Raw genomic sequence first — 12,157 nt, 5'->3', positions numbered from 1 at the left:
CAGTATAAAGTACCTCCACCTTTAGGCGAAGCACATCCTCGTCCCCGCTATTATAACCGACGGCGTCCCTCCCCCCGCGACGCAGACTTCACTTTAAACTCTATCGATGGTTTCTTGATGAATGTGTGATTGTTCAAACCATTTGTGGATGTTCGAAATGTATATAAACCCAAACAATATATTACAGAATTGATTTTATGTGAGGTTTTTTAGACGGAAAAAATAATCCAAAATGGCATGCATACTGTATACATTCCTGGAAATCTGCACGCTGGGTCAACAGAGGTCTCATTTTCTTGTCAATAATTCTGTGTATACCTGTGAGTGTATGATAGAGTAAACCTGTACAGTAACATAGATTTTGTATTATGTTGAAAATGGGTGGATAAAAAGCCCCGTTTACTGTGAGAACCAAGAAAAAACGATCTAACTATCGAGAAAGATATCGAACGATATTGTAAATCAACTAAATACCGTTGCTGCAGTGTGGGAGTGATGCTTGCTGTGTGGGGTAAGTGTTGTTTGTGAATCGTGAAGAAGAATGATAATCTAATTACAAAGTCAATATAACTAAAGACCAACTAAACAGTGCAAAACAACACGCAACTTTGTGTATGGAAGTAAAAGTTGCTGCTCGGTGTGAGAAAAATCAACCAAACAAAAGGTTGCTGCTTTTGTACGTTCCTGTTGTGTTTTTGTGACAATAAAGGTGACCCTCTTATACACGACGGTCGTCAGCGTCAGTCTGTGAATGGCCTGAATTCATTCGTTCACGCAGCTGTCGGGTGTCTTTATTGATTCATTGATTAGATCTTGAGAACGAGGTGAAATGACGGACGTCTCATTTTGTCCAAAGGCTGAAAAATATTTGATTTTCTTCGGCGTGAGACTAAAAAATTATGCAAATTCTCACATTTTACAACCAGGATCCATCAAAGGTTTTCACATTTTGCTTGAAAAAGACTTGAATTGATCAGTTATCAGAATAGTTAACGTTTAACTTTCTATCAGTTGCAGCTCGGATTCATTCGGCTGTTGTTTTGGTCGTAAACCGAATAAACTGTTCAACCACTTCCTGTTTGAGTCATCGATACGTCGCCAATCCTCTAAAAGCCCCCCGTTTCCTGTCTGCATCTGTCTCCATCCAATAACAGCAGAAATAATCTGAAGAAAAGATGGAGGCAGCCGTTGGATGGGAGAATTTTACAGCTGCAGAATTTCATGAGTTGTGTTGCCAGAAATATTAACATAAATGATGTCATGCTAACATGCTAATGTTTAGCAGGTTTGTTTACCATGTTCACCTTCTTAGTTTAGCATGTTAGCATGTTAATATTTACTAAACATGAACGTCTTGTTTTTGTTGTCTTTAACATCCACGACAGCCGCCAGCACGAGTGTGTGAGCGGATAATTAGCAGAACAGATCTGGATCTTTGTAACCGTCCTAAATAAATCATGATTGTATCATCACGTAAAACTGAGCGCAGCACTTTTAATCATGTCGACTTTGAAGCCTCCCGCCGACAAATAAATGTCACCGATCGGTTTAAACAGAGCGACGGCGAAAACGAACCAAATGTGTGCTCAATTAGCTGTGAGCGGTGGCGTGATGAAGGTCGGCCAGCGTTCATTCAGACAAGATGAAAGTTTAATGACTCCTGAGGAGGAGCGGAGTCACTGCCGAGGAGCAGGAGGAAGATGATAATGGAGCGAGGTGTGAGATCATTAGAGAGAAGTAAATATAGCGAGCTGAAAGGAGCTGTGAGCTGTGAAACGACAAACTGACGCGACTCTTCATCGTGTTTCTCTTGTTGAATTAACAGTCGAGTGAAGTTCATCGCTGATCAGCGGTAAACTGCCCCTTTGTTTACCTCCGGGGAGATAAGCCAGAGGCTAAAGGTGATCCCGACCGGATCAGCCCTTCAAAGGCAGAGTGCGAGTTAAAATGCTAAACAGTCTTCAGTTTGACCTTCATCCTCTTCCTCTGCTGCTGCAGGACGAGCCTCTGGCTGAGCTTCATTTGCTGTTTGCTACATATTCAGTTTCCAGCTAATAGCGTTGAATGTGGACGTGGCCCCCTGGCATGAAGCTAACGTTAGCTGAGTCAGCTAATAGGACCGCTAGCTACACGGCAGCAGTTAGCGGTAATGTTAGCAATAAGTAAAGCTATTTGAGTTGAGGACGTCTTTTCCCCGTGAAATATGATCCAGTTTCACCCAAATCAGTGTATAAAGATGTAAAGGTGTCATCAAAACTCAGAAAGCGTTTCATTGGAGGAAAAATCAGTAAATTAGTTGTCAGCGCTTGTTGGTGTTTTCCAGGAAATTACAAACTCTTTTAATAATCTCTATAAAACATCTGTCAGCTTGTAGGTGACCTGTGTGTTAAAAAAATACTTTTTTTGTTTATTCCATTTTTTCTTACATTTAGCTAGCTTAGCGTTAGCTTTGTTGCACACAGCAGGTTGATGCAGGGATACAGGAAGCTGCATGTGTCGGCTCTTAAATCTGAGCCGTTTGTGGTTTTGACTCTGTCTGACTTCTGCTTCTGTCTGCTGAACAGAAACCAAACATATCTGGAACTGAAGCTCAGAAAATGTGCTGAGGAAGTGAGAAAATGTAATAAAACCAAACAGCAGACGCAGCCTGAGCGCTCAGACCCGGTTTGGATTTGGCCTCATTGGACCTGAACTGGACGCTTTCTACTTATTTTAGAACATCAGATCAGATCAGCTGTTTGATGTGCAGTTTGAGGTCAGGAGGCCGATCGCTGATCTCTAGCTGATGGATTTCTGGAACGTTTGTCTGCAGTTTGAACAGTTTGACCTCGCGGCTGCTGTCAAACATCTGTTCGAACCTGCAGTCAGCGTGTTTCAGTGTTAGTGATGCAGCCATCTTGTTTGAATAAACTTTATTGGAATTGTAAAGAAGGTCAATGAGGAGAAGAGGAGGAGTGAGGTGGTTAAAGGAGGAGATCACTAAAAGTCTTAATGCAGTTTCTGGATATTGAAAGAGATGAATAACATTAAATCAAACAGGCAGTTGTTGTAGGATCTGGCTGGATTTCCTGAACCGGTCTGGCGATCAAGGTGCTGCTGATCCTCGACCAGCTGCTGTCTCTTGGACCTGCTCTTGTGGATCTGCGGACGTCCGGCAAAGAAAGTTCAGGTAAGTCTTTCCAACAACTCTCAGGCCTCGCAGAACATTCACTGACTGTCATGATGTAAACTGATGGAGGGACGTTTGATTTTCACATCAGGATCTCTGAGGTGAAATGTGTGTAAACCCGTGATGTGTTGAACAGAACATTAGTTTTAGCTGCAGGTGAAGATGATAAACTGGAACTGAAAATACGTCCACCGTCAGATTTATGAATTTAATCAATTTAATTGCCGATTAGCTGATTAATCAATCAGCACAGCTCACTGAAGGTCATTCGGGGAGAATTTTCTAACCGAAACGAGCGCCTCCAAATAACTTTTGTTCACTAGTTATAATTCACTGAAGCTAAATGCCGACGGGCCTCACGTTGGTTATTATTATCATTATTATTAGTATTATTAGTATCACTGGTCTTTGCCTGGAGCCTCCACATCACTGAAGTCATGAGTTAAATCTGAGGCCAGATGACTCAAAGGAAATCCAGTAAAAACGTTTCAGATTTTGCTCCGTTCTTTTCTCGCTGTGATCGTTTTGTAAACTTTCAGTCTGATGTCACATGTCGTCCAAACTGAGGAACTTGGAAGTGAAACGGTTTTCACAGCTCCGCCCTCCTGCACTCCTCCGCTTCCTGTTTCCTCAGGTGTTCAGGTGTGAACAGCGTCTCTGCAGAGGGTGAGAGGAAAGCCGCCGCGTCGTCGCTGAGGGAGGCGGAGCAGACTGTCAGGAGCTGTAAGTATGAAGGAATCTGCAGCGTCTTTAACGGCTGATCAGAGCTGAACGAGTCGCTGCGCACTCACATTTTAACCGCTGGGATGTGAAAACTCGTTCAGACAGAAGTCAGCAGGATGATGATGATGAAGAGTTGATGGCTGCCGTCATTACCTCAAACTTCCCAAACCGGAAAAGCAGCATGTTAAAACACAAACGAGCAGAAACACCCTGCTGACAGAGCTATGGAGGCTCGATGGTGCCAAAAGGAATAAATATAGACTTTTCATTTAATGTTCGGAGATTTCAAAAAGATGCTACAGATGAAGTGAATTTGCATTCAGACAATTAAAACATTACAATTAAAACGCACATGTGAAACATTGGAATATAAAAACTAATATTACTGAATTTTCCATGAGATTTTTTTCTTTTTCTGTGAAATTAACTGGATTTTAAAAGGAATCATGTACCAGCTGAACCTTTAAATGAAGTTTACTCTAAATATGTTTGTATGTGAATATGAAACTGTAAAACATTAAAGCTGCACAGATTAATGAAAAAACTGGTTCATGTATTAACTAAAAGTGAAGTTAAAAATCCTTTTTACAAGTTTTATTTTTTCTTTAACTGATAATTCTAAATGATTGAATTTTAAATGGAATCAAGCAGCAATTCAATTTTACTTTCATTTTATTTTTGAATAAAATATGTTGTGTTTAAGTTTATTGATGCGTCTCTTAAATGCTAATTAAATTAATGCGTTTGGGTTGTAGTATTCCAGTGGCTGTCGTTAGCCTCTTTAGCTTTAGCCCTGCTATTTTGTCTTTGTCCATTTCTTCTTCTGTGCTTTTATAAACCTGTGATTTGACATTAAGAAGATCAGATTGGTCTCAGCACGTCTCACGTCTGCTGTTTTTCTTCCACAGGCAGGAAGAGCTCCTGGTTTCCTTTGTGGGGCTTCAGCATCCATTTTTCGGGTCTTAAACTCCGCCCATCGATTGAACAGTCGACGTTCATCGAGAAGACGCCTTCGCCGCAGCTTCAGCTGCATCGTTGCGGCAGAAAAACACAAGGATGGATCATTTGTTTGACTTTGAAGGCGACGAAGAGTCCGAGCTGAAGGACAAACTCGTCGTTAGTTTGACGCGTTTCATTCGTCTCTACAGTCGACAGTCAGATCGTCTCCGCGCGGCGTCCGAGAGCTTCACGCTGACGGCCGCTCGCCTTCAGGACGAGCTTCAGGAGAGCGAGGTGGTTCGGTGTCTGTTCACCGTGTTCGGAGGACTCCTGGGCGCAGCGTGTGGGGGCGTTTCTGGAGGGGCGCTGGGGGCACTGGGGGCAGTCGGTGCAGCGACGTGGAGCAAGCTCTGCGGCGACATCAACGCAGTCAGAGCAGCTGTGGGCCTGGTCGGCAGCGTGGCGGGCGGTGTAGCTGGCGGAGTGTTCGGCGGCGCTGTCGGCAGCGCCATCGGCACGGCAGCTGAAGCCAGGGGTCGTCCGGTCCACGGTGTCGTCGGCGACGTGGCGTGGTTCTCCATCGGCTTCACAACCGGTGCTGCAATTGGTGGCATTTTTGGAGGGAAGGTCGGTGCGGCAGGCGGTGCAGGCGGCGGTGCTTTCGCTGCGTTGTACACCACCAGGTTTGCAGTTACTTTAGTCGGAGGCGTCGTCGGTTATTTTCGCGGAACCAAAGATTCAAAAGAAGAGAAAATGAAGTCAGAGAAAGTGAATCTGATGCTGAAAACTGGAGATTTTACCGAAGCCGTCCAGCAGCTGGTCGAGGAGCTGAAGACCATCAAGACCATCAGCGACAAAATGGCCTCCAGCGGCGCTGTGCGCGGCTTACCGGCGCAGACCGCCAGGACGCTGGCCTCTGCGACCACGCTGGAGGACGCCATCGTGGACGCTCAGGGAGCCGCAGATCTGCCGCAGTTCGTTTCCTGCCTCGAAGAAGCGGCGAGACGAAGCGAGAGACTGAGTGAAGACGTGAAGACGACGAGGACGCGAGTGGACAAAGTTTTAGTTTCGCTGAGGAAACGCTGAACGTCAGCAGGAAGCCGAGACGTGAAAGACAAACAGAACCACGACGAGGCTAACGTGAGTCTGAAACAAGTCACATGATCCCGTGGTCACGTGTCGACGGGACGAAGATCTGAACCAAACGTTGTTTCTGTGCTGCGATAAATGTGACATTAAACTGAGCTGCGTTGACATACTGTGACCTGAGCTCATGTGTTCGTGCTCTGCTGTACCTTCACTTTATCTCATAGACTCAGTGGCCACTTCATTAGGTACGCCATGAACTCTTTAAATTTACATTTACAAACAGGCTGATGTTCAGTTGTGAGTGACGCCGTCAGTCAGGCGTTAATTGAACTACGTTTTATTCAGGTTGTAGTTTCAGTGCTGTTGAACTGGACTCATGAATATTAGACACCAGCTGTAGAAGAAGTACAAGTAAAAATACTACAGTGCAGAAATACTCAAAATGTACAAGAGGAAGTCCTGCATTTATAATCCGACTTCATTTAAAACACAAAAGCTTGTGTTCATCAGTCATGTTGCGGCTGGAAACTGTAAATCTAATTTCAATTTATTTATTTATTTTTTGTATATTTTATCAGTGGAACGAGTAAAAAATGGCCGTCGTGAATCCAAAAATTCAAAATAATCAACATGAGGATCATAAAATCATCAGATTTTCAGATGATTGATTTCTTTTTGCTGAAAAACTTGTTTGATAATCAATGATTTGATTGTTGCTCATCTGTCAGTCGGCTAACAGATGAATCGTCATGACAACAATGAACCACAGTCAGAATAAACGTGTGATGAATGTTGAGCGGTGACAGTTCAGATCTCCTCTGTCCTCTGACGTAACGATGGTCGCTGCGCTGGTGCTGAGGTCATGTGACGGGCAGCGTTGTGATTGGATGAGCAACGCTCGTTAACTATTCATGACTTGACTTCGGCGTCCTAGAAAAAAAACTCCACAGAGGCCTGAAACACTGAAGGGACACCAAATCAGAAACGGTAGAAAATGTTTTATTTGCTGAAATGCAGAAGCAAAGTCGAACTTCCTCATTCGTACACTTCAGTATTAAAAATAATTTAAATATTTTACAAATCTTCAGCCTAAAGTTGACCTACTTTAAGACAGACAGCAGTAATTAATCTTCTATTTAAAATCAATTAAAAAATCATTTTTAAGAAAGATGATTTCTGAATGTGTCCATCACAGTTTCTCTTCGCTTTGAGCTGAGGCTGTAATGTCTGAGCTCTTTCCGGCTGGGCGGATCATTCTTCCGATTAATTGTCTTAACGAGCTCAGAAGACATCCGGCATCATTAGCATCGAGTGCGGCTAAGATTCACTCTTTAACATTTGATTTTATCACAGAACGTTTCAGGAAGATTTCAGCTGATCTTTGTCTGAATCGTGATCTTTCACCTCTGCGTTTCTTGTTGCCACGGTGAGTCAAACAGCTGATCTCCGGTCCGTCGTCCTCACAGCGAGATGTCTGAGGACACGTGGAGCTGCTGTCCCGGTTTCCACTTGGCGCTGCGTCGGCTGCCGTCTGTCCGTCTGTACGGCTGATTCCTTAAATCTGAGGACAAACAAACACTCGGGATCGACTCGGTCACGTTTCTAAACCGATCTGAGGTCGGTCGATATTAAACTGAAGCAGGAAACATTTAAATAGACTAAGTAGCCAAAAGTACGTGGACACCTCTGTGGTTTCAGTTTAAATAAAAGTCAAAATATAACCAGGAAAACCTGAAGAATACAAAATCTCTCGGCCAAACAGGCGGCGACAACAAACTCGCTAATACCTTTCATTCAGGGGAAGGCCATTTTTGATCAATACTGGCACTGATATCATTCACCTCACTGGAAACTGCAGTTTCAGGTCGTTGTTGTGTCTAAACAACCAAACTGAACCGTGTCGGCGTCCAATCAGAAAAGGCTCAGAGTGCTCTGCAGGTTATTTTGAAGGTGTCATTAAAACTGAATCACATCAGCTTCTTTAAAATGAGCCGACGTCTCTGCAGGAAACTCACAAAGAGACTAAACTGCATCCAAAATACTCTTTGAAAGGCGCATCAAGAAGCTGTAATGAGAATAAATGTGTGCAGGTTATTACTGTCGGCTGCGTGTGTTCCACTGGTTACTGAAGTGTCTGAACAGGCGGCGTTAATCTGTTTTCAGCTTAAACGTTTAAATCAGGCGCACCAGAAGATCACGTTCCTGAATAATCACGCAGGTGTGAACATCAGTGAATCTGTTAAAGGAGCTCGGAGACGAGCAGCTGGACGTTCGCGCGGAGCGTCGAGGGGTTTGAAGGAGTCACCTCGTCGCTGAAGACGGAGTCACAGAACAGACGAGAGGAGCGTTTGGCTGAACGAGCCGTGAAGGGCACAGACTTTAGAGCTGAGGACGCCGGGGAGACAACAGGAAGAGAGGAGGGACAAACAGAGAGAAGCAAGGACAAGTTAAAGTCAGAGAAAAGAGGAGAACAAGCTGAGATCTGAAGGAGGAAACTAACTGCAGGTGAAGAAGAAGAGAGCTGCAGGCAGAAAACCTGGACATTAGTTAGCGCTGTTGCTAATTGTGGCTGAAAATAATGTCATGTGCTAACTGTTCCACCTGCCTCCAGTGTCTGTGCTAAGCTAGGCTAACCAGGTGTCGTTTACCTGTGATGATGTCCTCGATGGCGCCGTCCTTTCCCTCCCTCACCTGCGGAGACACCTGCCTCTTCTTCAGCTCTGCTATCAGATCCACCTGCGGCAGCCTGGACGTCACACAGACCTGAAACACAGAGTCGAGACCTTTACCGCCGCGCTCCGCCGTCTCGCAGCTTGGATCTCGTTTTGGTGGTTTTGGGCGTTTCTTCTTTGTCAGTTTCATTTACACAACCCAGACTTACAACTCACAACGTGCCTCAAAGTGCTTTACAGCCCGCGCAGCGTGTGACAAACCATCGCTCGCCTCAGAGGGTAATAATAACACCGAGCAGGGCGAGAAAAACGAGCAGTCAGACGCTCAGACAGGCTGTAAACAAACCTGCAGCTTAGCCAACATGATTTGTTACGGCCTCAGTCAGCGTGTGTGTGTGTGTGTGTGAATACTTCTACTCCTGAGTTTGGCTTCATGTATGAAAACTTTCAGTTTCAGTTCAGCTCTTCTTGCAGCCACGTTGGACTGAAGCACATTTAGCTTATTGTGCTAATATCTATGAACTCACATGTTTTTCTTTCTGTTTATCTCATAACGACAAAGTTCAGGTGAAGCTGCTCTAACAGTAAATCACAGCGTTGCTGGGTTTGTTTGCTGCTCGTTGCTTCAGATCAACAGTTAACTGAAACTGTGGACAAAACTATCAAAATAAGAGCAACAGAACTGACGCTGAGTGAAGATATTCGGCTGTTTGCTCTCATTCTGACGATATTCCTGCTCAGCTGCTGACGTGCAGCCGTGTTTTATTGTTAAAAAGGTCGCGTTGTTGTGATATTTGTTCATATCCTAAAACCTGCTGATATCCTGTTTTTCATGATGTTTAATCGTCAGTTTGACAGTCACACATTTCAGAATATGAGCGTGCACGTAAACGCAGTCGTTTAGGAAACTCGACGTTACCTTATTGGCAGCGCCTTCAGGTTTAGGCGGGGTCGACGGAGCGTCGCAGCTCAGGACGAGTCGTTTCTTCCTCTGCTCGTTCTCCAGCTCGGCTTGCTGTCAGAGAAAAGAGTTTATCTCCACCTGAAGGTCAAAGCGGCTTTCTGCGCGTTCAGGAGTGGATGAAACGAGCGTTATCTGACCTTGTAAGCCTTGATGAACCGGACAAAAACAGGGAAGAACATGGAGGGCGGGGTGGTTTTAGAGTTCTCTCCGAAGTACTCCACAGCAGAGTCGTACGCGTCCTGCCAGAGAGGAAAAACAAGCCTCGTTTAGCTCACGAGCCAAATAAAACGGAAGAGACGAACAGAAATGCGAAGCTCTGCTGTGATTCGGGTTTATTTTGGGCCGATTGAAGCCGACCTGGGCTGTTTTCCCGTCAGCTGTGAGGCCGTGAAGCAGCTCGCTGTTGCTGCTGAGGAACGTCTGCAGCACAGGGTTGTGTTTCTCTGCAGAGAACTCCCTCCGGGTCGCCTCCATGCCTCGATCCAGAGCTCGCACGTCCTGCAGGACGCTGTCGAGAGAAACTGCGACGCCAGTCAGCGGAGTTTAGAGCAAAGTTCAAGCTTCAGGTTAACGTTCGATCTTAAAGTACCTAAAGTTTATCCAAAGTTGCTCTACTTCCTGTTTATTTGTTGTTCAGTGCTGCAGGACGCAGGTCAGACTGGACCGAGTGTCCAGTTACCTTATAAAGTGTAGCCTGTCCAGTTCTGCTCATTCATAATAATAAATGTACTTTATACTTTTTACTGAAAGTGAAGGAGTAAAGTGATTTTCCTTCTGTCGTTACTCCTCGTCAGCATTAGAAACTCGTATCTGTTTGATTTATTGTCTCGATGTGAACTATTCCATCAGCTAAAGTCATGTTTTAATAAAAGAGAGAAATTCAGGTGTGAAACTGTCGTGGAAAAGCATAAAAAACAGATGATTCAGTGAACGGTATGAATTCACTACGATACTTTAACACAGTTATCAGAGAAAACTTTTTTCTTTCCAGTTTGTTTTGTGCCAGATGCAAACTGACGGCATCCTGTTGATCAGAAATAAAACTTTTCTTTTCAGACTCAGTGTCTAAATTGAAGAAACGAACGTGTTCATGTTACTGAAGGACTCACTGTGATTTCCACCAGAACAGATTCTCACAGAACTTTCCGACCATCACTGGACTTCACTCACCCAGCGCCGCCTTGTCCAGGAAGTGCAGCTCGGTGTAGAAGGCCTGGACGTCGGGGTACTTCTCCTGGATGATGCTGACGATGAAGTGCAGCAGCGTCTGCTTGCGGTCGGTCGACTTGGTGTCTAACAGCTTGAGTTAGCGAGGCGACAGAAAACAACGAGAAACAACAGTCAAACTGATTTTTCCACCCGTCACGTGTGTGCAGAAGTAAAAACGCTGTTCTGTCCTCTTTTTACTCACCAGATCTAAACTCTGCAGCCGGAAGCCGTACGCTGCCCCTCGCTTGCTGCTGTTCATGTAGTTTCCAAACGCTAAGATGATCTTTACATCAGAAACGACATCATTTCGTACCAATGAGAAGGAGCGAGAACGGCGCCCACATGGACGTAAAGAATAAAACACCCTCAGACTGCTGAAGTGGTGCATGTTCAGCTTTATGGAGGCAGATTTGTTCTTCTTCATTACTTCAGTCTAAAAGACTGATGGAGCCGAACTGTCCGGCTGCCGGAGTCCGCGTGGGACCTCTGATCCAGATCACTACCATAGATCTGCTCCTGCACGCCATTGAGGTCTTTCTGGCAGGACGTTCAGGAGGTTTTACAGAGAGAGCTCCAGGCGGACTTTTAAATTGGAGACTCAATAAAAAGAGTGGAGAAACATTTGTCAGAGAAGAACAAAACTTCCTGCATATCATTTACATTTTCTGTCCAAATAAAATCTGTCCAAAAAAAAAAAAAAAGTTCCCTCATAGAAAGTTTTTTTCCAAAAATTGAACCAGGAAAAGAAACTGGAGCTGTGAAATCCTGTAAACGAGCAATAAATCATCAAATGTCTTCAGTCTCACAGCAGTGTGAGACAACATGTGCATACATTTACATATTAGTACACCATCTTTACCTGCACATGAAAGAGATCATTTAAAATGTGATCTGAATCAGTCTTTTACTGTCATGCTCATCACTGCAGTTATCACCAAACTGAGCTCTTAATTCTGGTACAGAGTGAATATTTCTGCATTCAGCTTCCTGGTGAAAAGGTGCTTCACCTTCAGTAACATCCAGCTGTGCCCCCCCACAGGCGTCATGCACAGTTATGAATGTGAAACATTACTCACACACCAGCTGCTGTTCTGGACTAACTCACCTCCAGGATTTTCTTCAGCTTGTTGGAAGATTTGATCGACATCGAGGCAGCGATGAGGGCGTTCAGTTGCTGCCGGAAACAGTCGAAAATGTCGAGATTATGATTTGATGCAAGCTGAATAAGACGAGGACAGTCTGCCGTCTTCACTTACATTTAATGATGATGTTAAACTGCAGAGGTAAGAGACGATTCACATAATAAAACACACACTACAAACTGACTTGAAAGGAATGTACAGGTGTGTTTTTAAAAGACAGTGTAAGTCGGCCAGGACGGCGGCGATGTGC

General features: G+C 44.6%; 2 protein-coding genes across 3 annotated transcripts in view; one reads left to right on the top strand and one right to left on the bottom strand.

Annotated features, from left to right (window-relative positions):
* Positions 1-2,637: 2,637 nt before the first annotated feature.
* On the top strand, positions 2,638-11,450 carry LOC121624418. Of its 2 annotated transcripts, XR_006007870.1 has the most exons (4): positions 2,638-3,169; positions 3,804-3,892; positions 4,801-10,832; positions 10,971-11,450. XR_006007870.1 is itself a non-coding variant. In XM_041962031.1 (3 exons), the coding sequence occupies exon 3, from the start codon at positions 4,949-4,951 to the stop codon at positions 5,915-5,917; it is 969 nt and encodes a 322-aa protein (XP_041817965.1). In that variant the 5' UTR covers positions 2,638-3,169; positions 3,804-3,892; positions 4,801-4,948; the 3' UTR covers positions 5,918-10,955. The 2 variants fall into 2 exon arrangements, 1 of the variants encoding a protein (XP_041817965.1); XM_041962031.1 differs by lacking the exon at positions 10,971-11,450 and having other exon boundaries at positions 4,801-10,955.
* Positions 6,904-12,157, bottom strand: part of fmnl1b (formin-like 1b) — a 26,060-nt gene continuing 20,806 nt past the window's right edge. The window contains exons 19-26 of the mRNA XM_041962029.1: positions 11,871-11,939; positions 10,968-11,048; positions 10,727-10,856; positions 9,914-10,077; positions 9,694-9,795; positions 9,512-9,607; positions 8,569-8,683; positions 6,904-7,481 (exon numbers count right to left, since the gene is read on the bottom strand). Of these exons, the coding sequence (XP_041817963.1) occupies positions 7,381-7,481; positions 8,569-8,683; positions 9,512-9,607; positions 9,694-9,795; positions 9,914-10,077; positions 10,727-10,856; positions 10,968-11,048; positions 11,871-11,939 (858 nt within the window). The 3' untranslated portion in view covers positions 6,904-7,380. The remainder of the gene's footprint in view (positions 7,482-8,568; positions 8,684-9,511; positions 9,608-9,693; positions 9,796-9,913; positions 10,078-10,726; positions 10,857-10,967; positions 11,049-11,870; positions 11,940-12,157) is intronic.

Source organism: Chelmon rostratus, chromosome 21 (genome assembly GCF_017976325.1).
Source record: "Chelmon rostratus isolate fCheRos1 chromosome 21, fCheRos1.pri, whole genome shotgun sequence".
Taxonomy (NCBI): Eukaryota; Metazoa; Chordata; class Actinopteri; order Chaetodontiformes; family Chaetodontidae; genus Chelmon; species Chelmon rostratus.
The sequence above is the reverse complement of the archived record's forward strand: the minus strand, read 5'-3'. Positions and strand labels throughout refer to the sequence as shown.

Excerpts from the sequence above, each read along its gene's own strand:
- LOC121624418 (XM_041962031.1), top strand. The coding sequence starts at position 4,949 with ATGGATCATTTGTTTGACTTTGAAGGCGACGAAGAGTCCGAGCTGAAG.